General features: G+C 47.7%; 1 protein-coding gene and 1 long non-coding RNA gene across 3 annotated transcripts in view; one reads left to right on the top strand and one right to left on the bottom strand.

The window, feature by feature from the left end:
• The window catches only part of RAD23B (RAD23 homolog B, nucleotide excision repair protein), a 65780-nt gene extending 60268 nt beyond the window's left edge, over positions 1-5512 (bottom strand). Inside the window, exon 1 of one of the 2 annotated variants that reach the window (XM_045020817.1) lies at positions 5186-5512. In XM_045020817.1, coding sequence (XP_044876752.1) covers positions 5186-5251 — 66 coding nt within the window. In that variant the 5' untranslated portion in view covers positions 5252-5512. The remainder of the gene's footprint in view (positions 1-5185) is intronic. The other variant, XM_045020819.1, reaches the window with a different exon arrangement.
• Positions 5513-5543: 31 nt separating this feature from the next.
• On the top strand, positions 5544-14283 carry LOC123372604. Its single transcript, XR_006580366.1, has 3 exons — positions 5544-5594; positions 12806-12994; positions 14225-14283. It is a non-coding gene; the product is annotated as an uncharacterized LOC123372604 (long non-coding RNA).
• Positions 14284-15183: the final 900 nt, after the last annotated feature.

Raw genomic sequence — 15183 nt, 5'->3', positions numbered from 1 at the left:
CCATGCTAATACTTAATAAATAAATATAAATAAAAAACACACACACACCGACATCTAAGTCAGGACCATAGCAACAACACTCAATCACTTGGTTATGGAAGCCTGTTCTTTTATAAGGGAAATACTGTCAGTATTTTATGCAAAATGCTGAAATTGTTACTGAATTTGGGGTTATTTTAGTATCAAATGTAAATTAAGCGGGTTGTTTCATGTTTTCAGTAGAAAGTATACTTAAATGGTTGAATACTTCTAATGACAATCTGTAGTGTTTCTTACTTTGCACTCAACATCAGTTTTTGTTTGGTTGGTTTTTTAAGCTTTACTTATATAAAGAAAGTTAAAGAAGTAGCCATAAATTGCTAGACTAGTAGGAGGTTTAAAACAGAAGTTTCCTGAGCCTATCTTAACTAGATAATTTTGGCCATGTCACAGTACAGGGCAGTTCTCCAAGTAATCAAACCTACCTTTAGCACTGAGCACATGGAAACAGTGAATTGACTAAATGTAACGTTTCAAAAGCTCCCAGGAGTTAACACATTTTGATTCAACACAAGTCTAACATTTGGTTTGGGCACTAGTATACTTAGTGCTATAAAGGGCCATTTTCAAAATTAGACTGAAAAGGAACATCCAACCAATAAAACAGCTTTGAAACCAAAATTATTAACAAGGCTGTTTTAAAGGATTTGGTGATTTTAACTGACTTTGGTTTTTAACACAGGCCTCATGAGCATGTTTGTTTGTTTTTTTATAAAGTTGGCATTACAAGTGTACCATCAACTGTTCTAATGTTTGGCACACTTTTTCCAACAAGTTTCTACTGAATGCGCTAGTTTTAAATACTCCAACCCTATTGCCGCAAAGTTACCAAGATCATGGTTTCACTACACTCAGGGCTTGGCTACACTTACAGTTTGCAGCGCTGGTAGTTTGCAGCGCAGGTCATCCAGCTGTGTAGGAGCAGCGCTGGTGTGTGGCCACACTCACAGCTACCAGCGCTGGTGTGTGGCCACATTTGCAGCATTTCCAGCGCTGTTGGGAGTGATGCATTATGGGCAGCTATCCCAGCATTCAAGTGGCCGCAACGTGCTTTTCAAAAGAGGGGGGTGGAGTGGGGTCTAGTGTGACAGGGAGCGGGGGGAAAGAGAGAGTGGATTTTTGGAGCCAACACTGTGTGTTAGCTTCCTGACTTGAAAAATCAGAACATTTTTCCGACCCCTTAGTCTTAACTCTTAATTGCAAACAGCATGCAGGCATCACGACTCCCCGCTGTTTCCCTGCCTGCCTCTCATTTGATTGTTTACAGCCAGGTACAGATGATCACAGCAAACAGGAGCTGTGTTTGTTTTTTAGATAGCAGCAGCAACGGAGGAGCTCCACAGAGCTCATTCACAACAGGGAGGAGGATCTCATTTGATTGTTCACAGATTGATCACAGCAAACAGGAGCTGATAAGCAGCTCCGGTAGAAACGGGGAGCTCCGGAGGTTCACAACAAAACAAAGAGAGGCTGCATAACAAAACAAAGGGAGTAATTTAGTTTAAAGCATTCTGGGATATCTCCTTATTCCCTGGAGGCCAATAAAAGCGCTGGTGTGTGTCCACACTTGATGAGCAGCGCTGGATCACCAGCGCTGCAATCGCTACACCCCAACCTGGCCAGGTGTACAGCCAGCGCTGCAGCCAGGGAGTTGCAGCGCTGGATGTGCCTTGCAGGTGTGGACAGTTACTAATTGCAGCGCTGGAAAGCCTCTACCAGCGCTGCAACTTGCAAGTGTAGCCAAGCCCATAATGTGACAAAGTTCCTCCTCTACCTTGGTGGGTCCTGCGCTTATTGGCAGATTTGCTCACCTCAGTGATCTTCCCCACAGTCTGGATCAACTCCTCCTGTGTCTGATCAGGAATTGGGAGGTTTGGGGGGAACCCGGGCCCACCGTCTACTCTGGGTTCCAGCCCAGGGCCCTGTGGATTGCAGCTGTCTATAGTGCTTCCTGTAACAGCTGCATGACAGCTACAACTCCCTGGGCTACTTCCCCATGGCCTCCTCCCAACACCTTCTTTATCCTCACCACAGGACCTTCCTCCTGGTGTCTGATAACGCTTGTACTCCTCAGTCTTCCAGCAGCACACCCTCTCCCTCTCAGCTCCTTGTGCCTCTTGCTCCCAGCTCCTCTCACACACTTCCTCTCCTCTGGCTCCTCCTCACCTGACTGGCATGAGCTCCTTTTTAAACCCAGGTGCCCTGATTAGCCTGCCTTGATTGGCTGCAGGTGATCTAATCAGCCTGTCTTAATTGGTTCTAGCAGGTTCCTGATTACTCTAGTGCTCTGGTCACTCAGGGAACAGAAAACTTCTCATCCAGTGACCAGTATATTTGCCCTCTACCAGACTCCTGTACCCCACTGGCCTGGGTCTGTCACAATAATTTGACATAGGATACCCAAAAAAATCTTGTCATATTTTTAGCCATAATTCTACTGTATCATTGTGTGTATTCAAAGCCCCATATCTACTGGAGCAAGTTCTTTGCTCAGTTACACTTACGCAGCCATCCAATGTTTGTTAATTGGAGAAACCATTCTACTTCCCCATCCTCCAACACCTAGCCCAGGGGTGGGGAACCTATAGCATGTGGGCTGGATCCAGTCCACTGCTTCATTTTAACTGGCCCATGGCAACTTTCTGCGCAACAGGCCAGAAGCCCTGAGCCTCGGCGCCACCCCCCATCCCATGGGGCTAGAGCCGCAAGCGCCAGCTCACCCCACTGCGGGGCGGAAGCTGGGGTTGTCAGGCCGTTAAAAGTCTGGTCAGCTCTGCACAGCTCCCAGAAGCTACCAGCATGTCCCCGCTGCCCCTGCTCCTAGGGGCCATCAGGGAAGCGCCGCACGCTGTCCCTGCACCCAGCACCAGAGCTCCCATTGGCCAGGAACGATGGCCAATGGGAGCTGCAGGGGCAACGCCTGTGGGCAGCGCGCACAGCCACCTGGCTGGGCCTCTCTCCAACGGTCGGACATGGTGGCCACTTCTGGGAGCAGCACAGCGCCTACTTTAGCCTTGCTATGCCACCAACTGGGCGTCACCTGAGGTAAGCACCATCTGGCTGGAGCCCACACCCTGAACTCCCTGCCCTAGGTTGGAACCCCCTCCCACACACTAACTCCCTTCCAGACCCTGCACCCTCATCCCTTGCCCCAGGTCAAAACCACCTCCCACAGCCTAACGCCTTCCTGGAGCCTTCACTCCGAACCTCCTCCTGCACCCCAACCCACTGCCCCAGCCCTGAGCCCCATCCCACAACCCACACTCCAACCCCCTGCCCCAGCCCTGAGCCTGCTCCCGCACTCCAAATCCCTTGGCCCCAGCCCAGAGCCCCCTCCTACACCCCAAACCCCTCATCCCCAGCCCCACCCCAGAGCCTGCACCCGCCAGTTGAAGCCCTCACCCCCTCCCACACCCAAACCCCCGCCCGAGCCTGGAGCCCTGTCCTGCACCATTAAACCCTCCTATCTGGTCCTAATCTGGAGCCTAGGGGAAGCCCTGTACCGATGTGCCCCCCTGCAGGGTTATGTGTGACCCGCGACTGATTTTTTTTATGTGGGTCAGTGCCCCGATGATAGAAAAAAAAGTTCCCCACCCTGACCTAGCCAATACCTTTTGCAGACTCACATGCACAGTTTGTGTGGCTAGCAAACCTCCCCCTCTAATCCTCTCCTTTTGCTGAGGTTTCCTAGGACCTCAGAACTGCTCCAATTCACTCAATATGACGAGAAGGGAAATAAAAAGAGAGAAAGCGGCTCCCTGGGTAGGAATTAATTATAAAGGCTAGTGTTTTACGCCTGTGAAGGACTCTGCTGTGTACATTTCAATTAGACATTCACAATCTCTCTCAGCCAACTTGTCTAGACCCAAGCACCCCTGTGAGCAAGCTGCAGCTACCCTTCACAACACTCAATTATCTTCTTTTTTGTGGGGAGGGAGGGAGGGGTGTTTAAAGAATCAGACCTAGGGAAATACAGAGGTCTTTCCATGGTTTCATTGCCCAACCCTAATGGGCAAGGCCTGGGGAAGATCCACTGAAATCCCAGTGGGGTGTTAGAAGATGGCAGCAGGTATGGGTGTAACATGGGGAAACTAGCTGTAAGAGGTTGCATCCACACTCCTCTCCGAGTTTAAAGGGCACTGTAGTGCACCTCCAAGGTTGGAGACAGTTTAAGAACCTAACCCTCATTTTAGTTACACACAACACCCCCACTTCCCTTAATATCAATGGGCCTACATCAGGCTCACTGGACTTTGCAGTAATACCCGTCCCCCAGCACTCACTGGGACTGTCAACAGTCACCCCACGCATGCACCCCCACTACAGAGCAGTCACTGCAACTGAAACACTAAAGGAACTCCTAGAATCATCTCCCCACAAGCTTCTGCTACAGGAAGCAGGGTCTCTCAATTCACACCCAGTGCCCCCCCCACACACACCCATACTTCCCAGAAGAGAAGTCCAGCCACTACAACCCGCCCCCCCAGGGCCGGCAATGAAGTCTCCCCACATACACCAACCTCAGGCCTCACCCAGGAGAGATGCACCAGTCACCCCACACAGGCACCCTAACGCCACCCAGACTGCAAAAAGGTCACCCCTACTCACAAAGTGGGGCAGCTGTTAGCCACCATCCCGGCCTCCCCACCCCCACGCCACTCCCCCAACACCCACACCTCCCATTCCCCACAGCCTCCCACCTCTTCCCCAAAGTGCCTATTCTCCTGCCTGCCCGCCCGCCCCCTCTCCCTCCCCCCGCCGTGAGGGGCCTACTCTCCTGCCCCCTCCCCCCGCCGTGAGGGGCCTACTCTCCTGCCCCCCTCCCCCTCCTTCCCCTCGCCCTGAGGGGCCTGCCCCCCCCGCCGTGAGGGGCCTACTCTCCTGCCCCCTCCTTCCCCTCGCCCTGAGGGGCCTACTCTCCTGCCCCCTCCCCCCGCCGTTAGGGGCCTTCTCTCCTTCCCCCTCCCCCTCCTTCCCCTCGCCCTGAGGGGCCTGCCCCCCTCGCCCTGAGGGGCCTACTCTCCTGCCCCCTCCTTCCCCTCGCCCTGAGGGGCCTACTCTCCTGCCCCCTCCCCCCCGTGAGGGGCCTGGCGCCCGGACACCGGGAGCGCCGCCGCCGCCGCCTCCCCCCCGGCCCGCCGCGCACCGTCTCCTCGGGGTCGATGTCGATCTTGAAGGTCTGCTGCTGCAGGGTTTTCAGGGTGATCTGCATGGCGAGGGCGCCGCCCCGGAGCTCGGCCGCCCCGCGCTCGCGGCCTGCGCCTCCCGGACCCGCTCCCGCCGCCGCCTCGGCCCCCGGGGCCGCTCACTCCGCTCGGCGCGCGTGGGAGGGGGAGGGGAGTCGGGCGGGGGCGCGCGCGGGCGGGCGGGGGAAAGGCTCTCGCGGCTCACAGCCTGGCCGCCGCCATCATGACTCGCGTCCGCAGCCCCCTGCACAAGATAGGGGGAGGGGAGAGGGCAGGGACGCTCCGTGCGCAGGCGCGGGCGGGGAAAGGCGGGGGTGGCCTCTGCGCATGTGCAAGGAGCGTTTCGGTTGGCGGGGAAGAAGCTGCTGGGTAGGAAGGGGATTGACAGAGGGGGCGGGGTTAAATTGCGTTGGGGAGGGCAGCGTCTACCCGGGGGGAGGGGCTGCTGGGGGGCAGGGGTTGGGGGGAGGGGCTGCCGGGGGGCAGGGTTAGAGGTGGGACTGTGGGGGGCTGGGGTTGGGGGGAGGGGCTGCTGGGGGGCAGGGTTAGAGGTGGGACTGTGGGGGGCTGGCGTTGGGGGGAGGGGCTGCTGGGGGGCAGGGTTAGGGGTGGGACTGTGGGGGACTGGGGTTGGGGGGAGGGGCTGCTGGGGGGCAGGGTTAGAGGTGGGACTGTGGGGGCTGGGGTTGGGGGGAGGGGCTGCTGGGGGGCAGGGTTAGGGGTGGGACTTTGGGGGGCTGGGGGGAGGGGCTGCTGGGGGGCAGAGTTGGGGTGGGACTGTGGGGGGCTGGGGTTGGGGGAAAGGGGCTGCTGGGGGGCAGGGTTAGGGGTGGGACTGTGGGGGGCTGGGGGGAGGGGCTGCTGGGGGGCAGAGTTGGGGTGGGACTGTGGGGGGCTGGGGTTGGGGGAAGGGGCTGCTGGGGGGCAGAGTTAGAGGTGGGACTGTGGGGGGCTGGGGTTGGGGGAAGGGGCTGCTGGGGGGCTGGGTTAGGGGTGGGACTGTGGGGGGTTGGGGGAAGGGGCTGCTGGGGGGCTGGGTTAGGGGTGGGACTGGGGGGGTTGGGGGAAGGGGCTGCTGGGGGGCTGGGTTAGGGGTGGGACTGGGGGGGGTTGGGGGAAGGGGCTGCTGGGGGGCTGGGTTAGGGGTGGGACTGGGGGGGGCTGGGGGAAGGGGCTGCTGGAAGGATGTAGGATTGAGGAGGGAAGCGGCAGGTCCGGGGCTCTCCGGGGTTGGGTGTGAATGAAGAGCAGTTGAGACTGGAGGAGGAGCTGGGATCCAGGGTCCTCTGCCTGGCTGCTACTACTGTAGAGTGTTATACAATATAATACACAGGAGCGTGAGCACATGGGGGTTTGCGATGAGCATTACACATGGAGGGCATCTGTCCCCCGTATTTTAGCAAAAGTGTTACCATGCTCTTTTTATGATGCCCCCATAAAAAAAATCCTCTGTCTGAGTATACTTCACTGGAGCTTAAAGGTGTCTGTCTCGCTCTCTGTAACCCATTAACCCCCACCCTTTTCTTTAATGGGCCACTTCACCTTCAGTGTTCAATGTTAATGGGCCACTTCACCTTCAATGGTCTCTTAGTGCATGTGCTATCTGTTGGATCTCCTATTTAGCTTTGACACTCTAAGGGTAGGTCTACACTGGGGGGAGTCGACCTAAGAAACGCAATTTCAGCTACACGAATAGTGTAGCTGAAGTCGGCGTATCTTAGGTCGATTTACTTGGCCGTGAGGATGGTGGCGAGTCAACCGCTGCCGCTCCCCTGTGCTGCGGTGAAGTTCCGGAGTCAACGGCAGAGCGATCGGGGATCGATTTTATTGCATCTACACTAGACACAATAAATCAATCCCCAATAAATTGATCATGTAGACATACCCTAAGTCTATGTCTACACTGGCAATTGAATGACAAAACTTGTCTTTCAGAGGTGTTAGCCCCCCCCCACCCCCAGAGACAAAAGTTTTGCAGCAACAAGCCTCTTGCCAACAACGCAAACACTGCTTGCTCTTTGGGGGTGGAAGTTTTTTGTCAGCAGGTGAGCAGACAAACATTGGCTACACTGCACGACTTTTAGTAGCATGGCTTTAGCGACACAGCTGTGTAGTGTAGACAAGCCCTAAGGCCAGGTTTGCACTACAGACCTATGTTGTGGGTGTGACAAATCCACACACCTAAGGCTTTGGCTACACTTGCATTTCAAAGCGCTGCCGCGGCTTTGAAGCGCTAAGTGTAATCAAAGCGCCAGCGCTGGGAGAAAACTCTCCCAGCGCTGTCCGTACTCCACTTCCCTGTGGGGAATAACGGACAGCGCTGGGAGCGCGGCTCCCAGCGCTGGGGCTTTGACTACACTGGCGCTTTGTAGCGCCGCAATTTGCAGCGCTGCAGAGGGTGTGTTTTCACACCCTGCTGCAGCGCTGCAAATTTGTAAGTGTAGCCAAGCCCTAAGTGACCTACTTATACCAGCCTAATCCCCCCGCTTCCCATGTAAACAATGCTATGTTGATGGGTTCTCCCATCAACATAGCTACTGCTTCTTGGGGAAGTGGATTAACTAACGACGCAGTGGCACAGCTGAACCGGTACAGCTACCCCGCTGTAGGTGAAGACGAGCCCAAAGTACCTTTCTCAGACCTGATGAAGAGCTCTGAGTAGCTTGAAAGCTTGTCTCACCAACAGAAGTTGTTCCAATAAAATCTATTACCTCACCCACCTTGTCTCTCTCACGCACAGACACATATAAAATCCTCATTAAATATCAATGTTAGTGTAATTTAGATGTCAACATATATGAATGTTCCAATTACTATGCTATAAATAATAATAAAATCCCCCATCCTTCTTATCCCAGGACACTTTGCAAAGTTCTATTCACCCTCTTTATGCAGGGTGAGTAGAACTTTGTAATGAACAAGTAAAATATTTGGATCATTATCATCATTAGCATGGTAAATTGGAGGATTAGATTTTGTGCTTAAACTGATGAATGTCTCTGATAATTTTGCAAGGTTTCCCAAGCAGCACTGAGGATCAGAAATTGGTGGATTTCTCTGCAGTCCAGCGGAGACTTAGGAGGAGCCTCATAGTGAGAATGAATGTGTGTGGCATTGCTGTCTGCATCCACTGCACCTTGGGCTCTGGCACTCACTTTTACCAGACAGCCAAAGAAACTTCTGACTGTTGCTAATAGGAATCCTGCATTCTTGACAGCAGAGAATAACTTGGTTGCATTGTATTCAGGGTAATTCAAAAAGAGAGTGATGTTCAAGCACATCTAATATCACTTGTTGTTCTTGTACTGGTTGTTTGTTTACAAGTTAAAACATCATTTGCCCTCTTTTACTACTACTGCGTGCTACTGTATCTAATTTTTTGTCTTGCAGCTAAAACCTTTAATTGTACTTCAGCGTTTCATTTAGCAGTGTTTGAATTTAAAGCAATCAAACCTCCTTAAATGCTGCTTTCTACATGTAAATATAACTACAAACCAGCTAATAGGTCAGTACAAATGTAGATGTTTTGTAGTGAATAGTTCAATTTCCCTCAGTTGTACTACCCTTCACCACTGAAATCAAATAGAATCAGTTAAACATAAACAATCCCTTTTATCATTTGTGTATGGTTACAATTTATACATTGCAAACTTCTCCTCCCAAATATAGGATCTGATCTTCATTTATGCTGAGGCTGTTTTGGACCTCTCTGCCAGCATACAGGGGCTTTAAAGATGGCTTAAATAAAACCAATACCCACTTTAAGGCCCTTTTAACTTGGCAGAGTGGTGTAAAATGGCATCAGCGTAAATGAGAATCAAGTCCAAAGCTAATTTCCTAGACCTGAAGAAGCTTTGTGTAAGCCCCAAAGTTTGTCTCTCTCTCCTACAGAAGTTGGTCCAATAAAAGATATCGCCTCACCCACCTTGTCTCCATTGAATCCAAAGACATTTCATTTCTTAGGATGAAATTCTCAAAGCCTGTTTCTTGGGCTTTAAGTGAGGAATCGATAGGGGATGAAAAAAAGTATAATCTTCCCCTAGTGTATAGGGCAAGGCCCCTGGGGCAACTCTACCATCTGCTTCTCCATTGCAGAGTTTGGAACCAGTGGATCTGAGCAGGCCAGAAACGCAGTATAGGCAATCCTATGGCCAATACATAACCTCTTCATTTCCATAAAGCAGGTCACTGCAGATGTTGGCTGTTGGAGATGTGGTATCCCCACCACACCACACCCTGCATGCTCTTTCTGCAGCTCGGTTCCTACAGATAGTAGCTTTGTGGTGCTTCCACTGTATTTGGTCCTTCAACAGCAGAGAGTATTTTCTGCGATGGAATATGATTGTTTATTTTCTTCTCTTTTCATTCTACAACATTTGGAACAATTATTGCTTTGTGATCATAACAAGGCTCACAACTATACATTTTGGTAACTTTTTTTTTTTTTTTACTATGTAAGGGCACAACACTGCTTCCATTCAAAGTCAATGGCAAAATTCCTGTTTGCTTCACTGACAGTAAAGTTGAACCTAAGATTTCACTACTTTCAGTTAAGTTAAGGTCTAGATTGCAAACCTATATGGCCACAGTGATTGTTATCTATTGTTCAAAAGACATGAGCTTTCTTTTCTAAATATTTGATCATTCAAAATAGATGCAGTCAGTCCAACTTAATGTCACTATCAATTCGCCCAAGTCTTTTCCCCATTATCCAAGACTCTTCAGTAGCTGATCTGACATTTCTTAGTTTAAAATCAAATCACCCAAACAGAGGTGTTTGTTTTCATTTCCTTACTATTACAAAGTGAAATTATTAATTACAGAGCTGAAGGAAAACAAGCTGAAACAAAAAATATACAGTGCTGTTAACTGAAAAGATGAAAAATTTCTTGGGCCTCAGGGAATAGTGAATAGTAGTAAGGACCCAACCCTGAAATTAGATCTGTGTGTGTGGACCTCTGTGACCATGGAGGGTTTCCCTGGGCACACTGATACACTCACATGGGGCTAGCTGCAAGATCCTAAATATGTTTGGACAACAGTGATTTTCATTTGACAATTGATATTAAATGGGCATCAGTTGTACCAAATTAGTACCATGTATTTTGGCCCAGTGGTTGCCCCCCACCCATTGGGGTGACATTTTCCACTGAGTCGATATTAAATGATCTATGCCATACTTGCTTATAAGCTCTGATTTCTATGTTGCTGTTACATCCACAAGTACAATATTGCAATGGACCTTTCTGGAATGTGTTACAGCAAAATCAGTGAAACCCGCTGCAAACACAGCTCCAGAATAGGTGACTTTGTAACTTACTTCCAGTTTGAAAGACAAATCACTTCTGTGTAAATGGTTTATATTTGTCAGTACTTAGCCTAATTTTAAATATTCACAGCTTTATTCATCTTTCAACAATAAAAGTATTCTTTTCTTTTTATTGAAGGAACGTTGTCAAGGTTGACAGGCCTGTTCTTTAATGTACATTAAAACTGCCATTTAAAAATAAAATTTCCTCCTGATCATGAAAAATCTATCAGCTTTGAATAATCCCACTGAAGGCAATGGTGCTATTTACACAACTAAAGTTCCTTGGGTGTAAGTATTTGCATGGTCACACCCAAAAGTGAGGAAATTCACAGTCAAATCTCCAACCCCAAATTACAACAGACTGTCAGACCTGATTCTGATCTACCTCATGCAAGTGCAAATCAAGAGTTATTCTACTGTAGTTAATACATTTGCAATAGTTAATCAAACTAGTAGGAGATCAGAATCAGACCCAGCCTTCCTTCCACAGCTGCATTCTTAGTGAGTGCTACAGTGCCTGAGGGCCCAATTCTGCTAACACATATACGGGCCTAACTTTATTCACCTAAGACTTTACTCCACAGGACCTTTCATGTGAGTAGTGATGTCAAACCCACCAGAATTCTTCAAGATGTAACAAACATTTCCCAGTCAAAACCTTTTTAATTTATAGTGGCGGATATTTTCCTGCACCAAGATGCCCTGTGATGCAGGAGGGTTTGGGAAGGTGGTTCCAGGTCCCTAATTCTGTAGGACCAATCTGCACCAACCCTGGTCCTGAACTGAGCATGAATCTGAGCAGCCTAGGGGCTCCTCTAACTTAAACCAGTGCTGCCCCCGACACACTCTCTACACCAGGGTATGTGACAGGGGCAGCTGGTGAAAGAGGCAACTATCATGTCTTTACTGCAGTTAAGAATTTCCACATACATTGGAGGGGAGAAGGGGAATTTCTCAGGTGACCAGCTATGGCCAGATTCTATGGGAGAAGTTCCCAAACTTGTGATTCAGAGACCATTGGTGGCCTGTGGAGAGCTGGCTGATGAGGTGGAAGGGGAGATGAGATGAAAAGCAAAAGCAGACAGCGGATTTATCTACCCTTGGAAAACCAGTGTTGTTTTAAAACACATCAACTAAAATTTTCTTTAACCTGTTTTTAAAAACCAGTTAGCACCTAGTGTAGATGCAGGCACTAAAATCTAAGAACGTATTAGCTTATCATGGCTAGCCCTATGGTTAGTCAGCACCATGCGACCAAACAGTTCTCCTTGGGCCACGGGTTCTCCATGAGTCTGGCTATCTCTGGCTTATCCAAAGTGTCTCTGCTTTGCTGTGAATTGCAGTGTGGGGCATGACTGGAACCTTGTGTAGCTTACTCAGTGGGAATTTTGTCTGAATAAGGACAGTGGAATTGGGCCCGTAAAAGGTTTATATATTTATATAATTCCCAAAGTGGTCACTACATCGTGGCCCTGAGTCAGCAAAGCACTTAAGCGCCTGATTAGCTTTAGTCCTATTACATCATCCACAATTTAATGGGACATAAGCACATGCTGAAAGTTGAATGTGCTTAAGAGTTTTTCTGAATTGGGGCCTAAGTGAATTTGTCTAGTCCAGTTTATGCAAGGAGGAATAAAGGGAGCAATTGTGACTTGAGAAGTGTTTGAGACACACTTCCTCCTGGCGCTACTACTGGGGTGGTGCAGCCTACTCCCCTCTCCTTGCATGGCGGCTGTACCTCAAGTTATAATATACACAAGGCTAGTTTCTATTTGTTTTTATAATTTGGTCATGAGTCTCTCCTCAAGTCATATCAGTGTCCCTGCCACTTCTGGAGGTGAGGCTTGCCAAGAAAGGGCATCTGGGAGTTTGTAACTGAACATCACACTGCACACTACATGATTCCCCAGACATTTAAAAGTGAAGATCATTTTCCAAGCTTGTAATGATCATGACTGACAGTTCTGGAAGCTTAGGCTCTCATTATGCATGCCCACTAGAGAGTATTGATTGTAAGTTTTTGTATGCATAAAGATTAGTTATTTTTAAGAGGGCCAGTGTATTGAATTCAATATGACAAGAAATTCTCCAAGTGAAATAAACAAAAATCCAGAAAATCTTTGGTTTCGGTAATACTGTAGTAGTTTGGTCATTTAATCAGAGGCTTTCTTTTAAGTGTAAGTGATTTATGAGGGGAGGAGGCAAAAAATAATTTTTGAGTTTGGATAGTGATCATCAGCTGAATCTCCATGGCTCATTTTTTTTTCAGTGCATCAGGATTGCCCATCTGTGTAATATTTATGCTTTGTCTGGGCTTCTCTCTTGCCTTTGTCCCTGTGAAATAATGGCAGGAGCAACCGGAAGCTGGAGATGAGCAAAGCTGTGATAGAGGAGGCCACACATCTGAACAGCTCCATGGCAATACTGAGTACCATGATGGTCATCAAAAGCACAGAGGGTGTGTGATCAATTTATATTTGTGTGATTGGATAGTATCACCATCAAGGAATGTACTGCTGACCACACTACAAGGAACTCTGAGAGGGAATTTACCTCAGCTATTGGCTGTGATTAATCTGGAACATTGATTCCAAGCATGCCTGTCATATTAATAAAATTGTGAGACAAATCCTGCAGGACTAACTTGGGAAAAACTCCCTTTATTTGGCCTATTATGAAAAAGTTAGAACAGTTTATTATCATATGATTTATTAGTAACGTATTACAGCTATCATTGTCATTATCAGGAAGGATTTTAATTTAATCAAAATGCAGTTAAAATTAATTTAAACAATTGTCAGCCCAAATTGCACTGTTCCATCCACAGACCAAACTTTTCAAAGCTGGGTGTTTAAAGTTAGGCCCCAGGTGTCCATATTTAGGAGCACACACTTTTCAACATTTTGCTTTTAATGCCGGTAGAATAAAGAAGAACAATATGGTAAGGCCTGGGGGTTTGGTCACACTATTAGTAGTCTGTATAGACCATCTGTTGTGCAGCAATACAGCTGCTAGAATACATAGCTCTCCTACAATATGGGTAGTCTGACAGCTGGAGTGTGTGGTTCCTCTGGACTTGTCAGGGGATTGCTCATATGTATAGCTACTCTAGTTACTCAAGTACTTTTTGTAAAACAATCCTAACTTTTAGGTCTTGGTGACCATCAAGCCTTCTAAGTGACAGAGTGTCATCAAAGTTCCTACCCCATTCTATAGCCAATGCAACTGGAGAGCAATTGCAAAAACTTATATTATGGCTCATAATCAAACTGATCTCTGCAGAGCATAGTCAATGGAACTGCCAAGCTCCATCTGCTATTTCCATTTCCTGACACTGCCCACCCTGCTTCCTTTCCTCCTCATGTAAACCCTTTTCCTGACTGAAACAAGACAGGTGGTTTTACTGCATCACTGTAACGGTCCTCTTACATCAGCCGGAGTCAAATTTGAGTGTAGACACATGCATACGATAGGACTATGCAAAGCAACTTGTATCTGCCTAACTTGTAGCGTAGACCCCAGGCCCCTGTTTCCAACTTGCATGACTCTTCCCTTCTTAGCTCTGGACTCTTCCCCAGCTCTGCTATTGAGCAGGGGTTTGTATACATTTAACTGGCTCTGGCGAGCATAGGCAGCAGGCAGCCAACAAGTCCGTTGACCTACCGATTGATTGTTCTCCTTTCTGCAGCTAGCCATCAGCCTGGGAGGCAGTGTGATCCAGTGGATCGGGCATCAGACTGAGAGTATAGACCTGGCTTCTAATCTTGCCTCAGTTATTAAAAAGCTAAGTAACTTAAATTACTTCACCACTCTGTTCCTCAGCTTTCCTTTCTCCCTCCACCTGTGGGGATGAAAAGGTGTCTTTCAAAATGTTGACTACCAGTTAATTTTAAACTTACCCGAAAGAAAAACAATCCAAATTATGAAAATTAAAAACTGGGAGAAACAGCAATCAATTAGATGGAACTATTAACTAATTGTTTCTCATATGACTAGTTCAAGAAAAAACAACATCAACAGATAGAATGTGGGATCCACTCCCTGGACCAGTCTCAAACAACAATTATCAATAATTCATGTCCCAAACTTAACAAAACAAACTTGACTTTGAAATAAAAGCAATTGTTTATTAAAGTACACAAAGACAATAAAAAACCTAACAAAACAAAACTTCAACTAATAAAGAGTGTGCAAATGAGTTACACAGTATGAGAAGAAAGGTAAATAAATGGAGTGATGCAAGGCATTAGTAATGCTTAAAAAATCAAATAGGAAATTCTAGCATATAAAATAAAATTTAAAAGATGACAGTTTGATTAACTCTGTCTAAAGGACTTGAATAATGGGAGTATACATTTCAACAAGCAATGAGAATCAACAATAATGGTTACTCAGAACACTAATAGCATTGAAAGGATATTATCCAGTTGAGGGAGGCTAAGTATCAAGCATCATTTACATCAATAACCGTACTTAAAATAAATAGTATCATATAATCAAATGTAAATTAAAATTAAACTGACCTATATTGCATAACACTTCTATATTTAAACTTAATATAACAAATCTCTGAAGCTAAAAGAATCAAAATGCCAGTAAGGTCTCAGAAGTACTTATGGTACTTTTAGAGGTTAGTTTTAGTAGGTC

Source organism: Mauremys mutica, chromosome 6 (genome assembly GCF_020497125.1).
Source record: "Mauremys mutica isolate MM-2020 ecotype Southern chromosome 6, ASM2049712v1, whole genome shotgun sequence".
Lineage (NCBI taxonomy): Eukaryota > Metazoa > Chordata > Testudines > Geoemydidae > Mauremys > Mauremys mutica.
The sequence above is the reverse complement of the archived record's forward strand: the minus strand, read 5'-3'. Positions and strand labels throughout refer to the sequence as shown.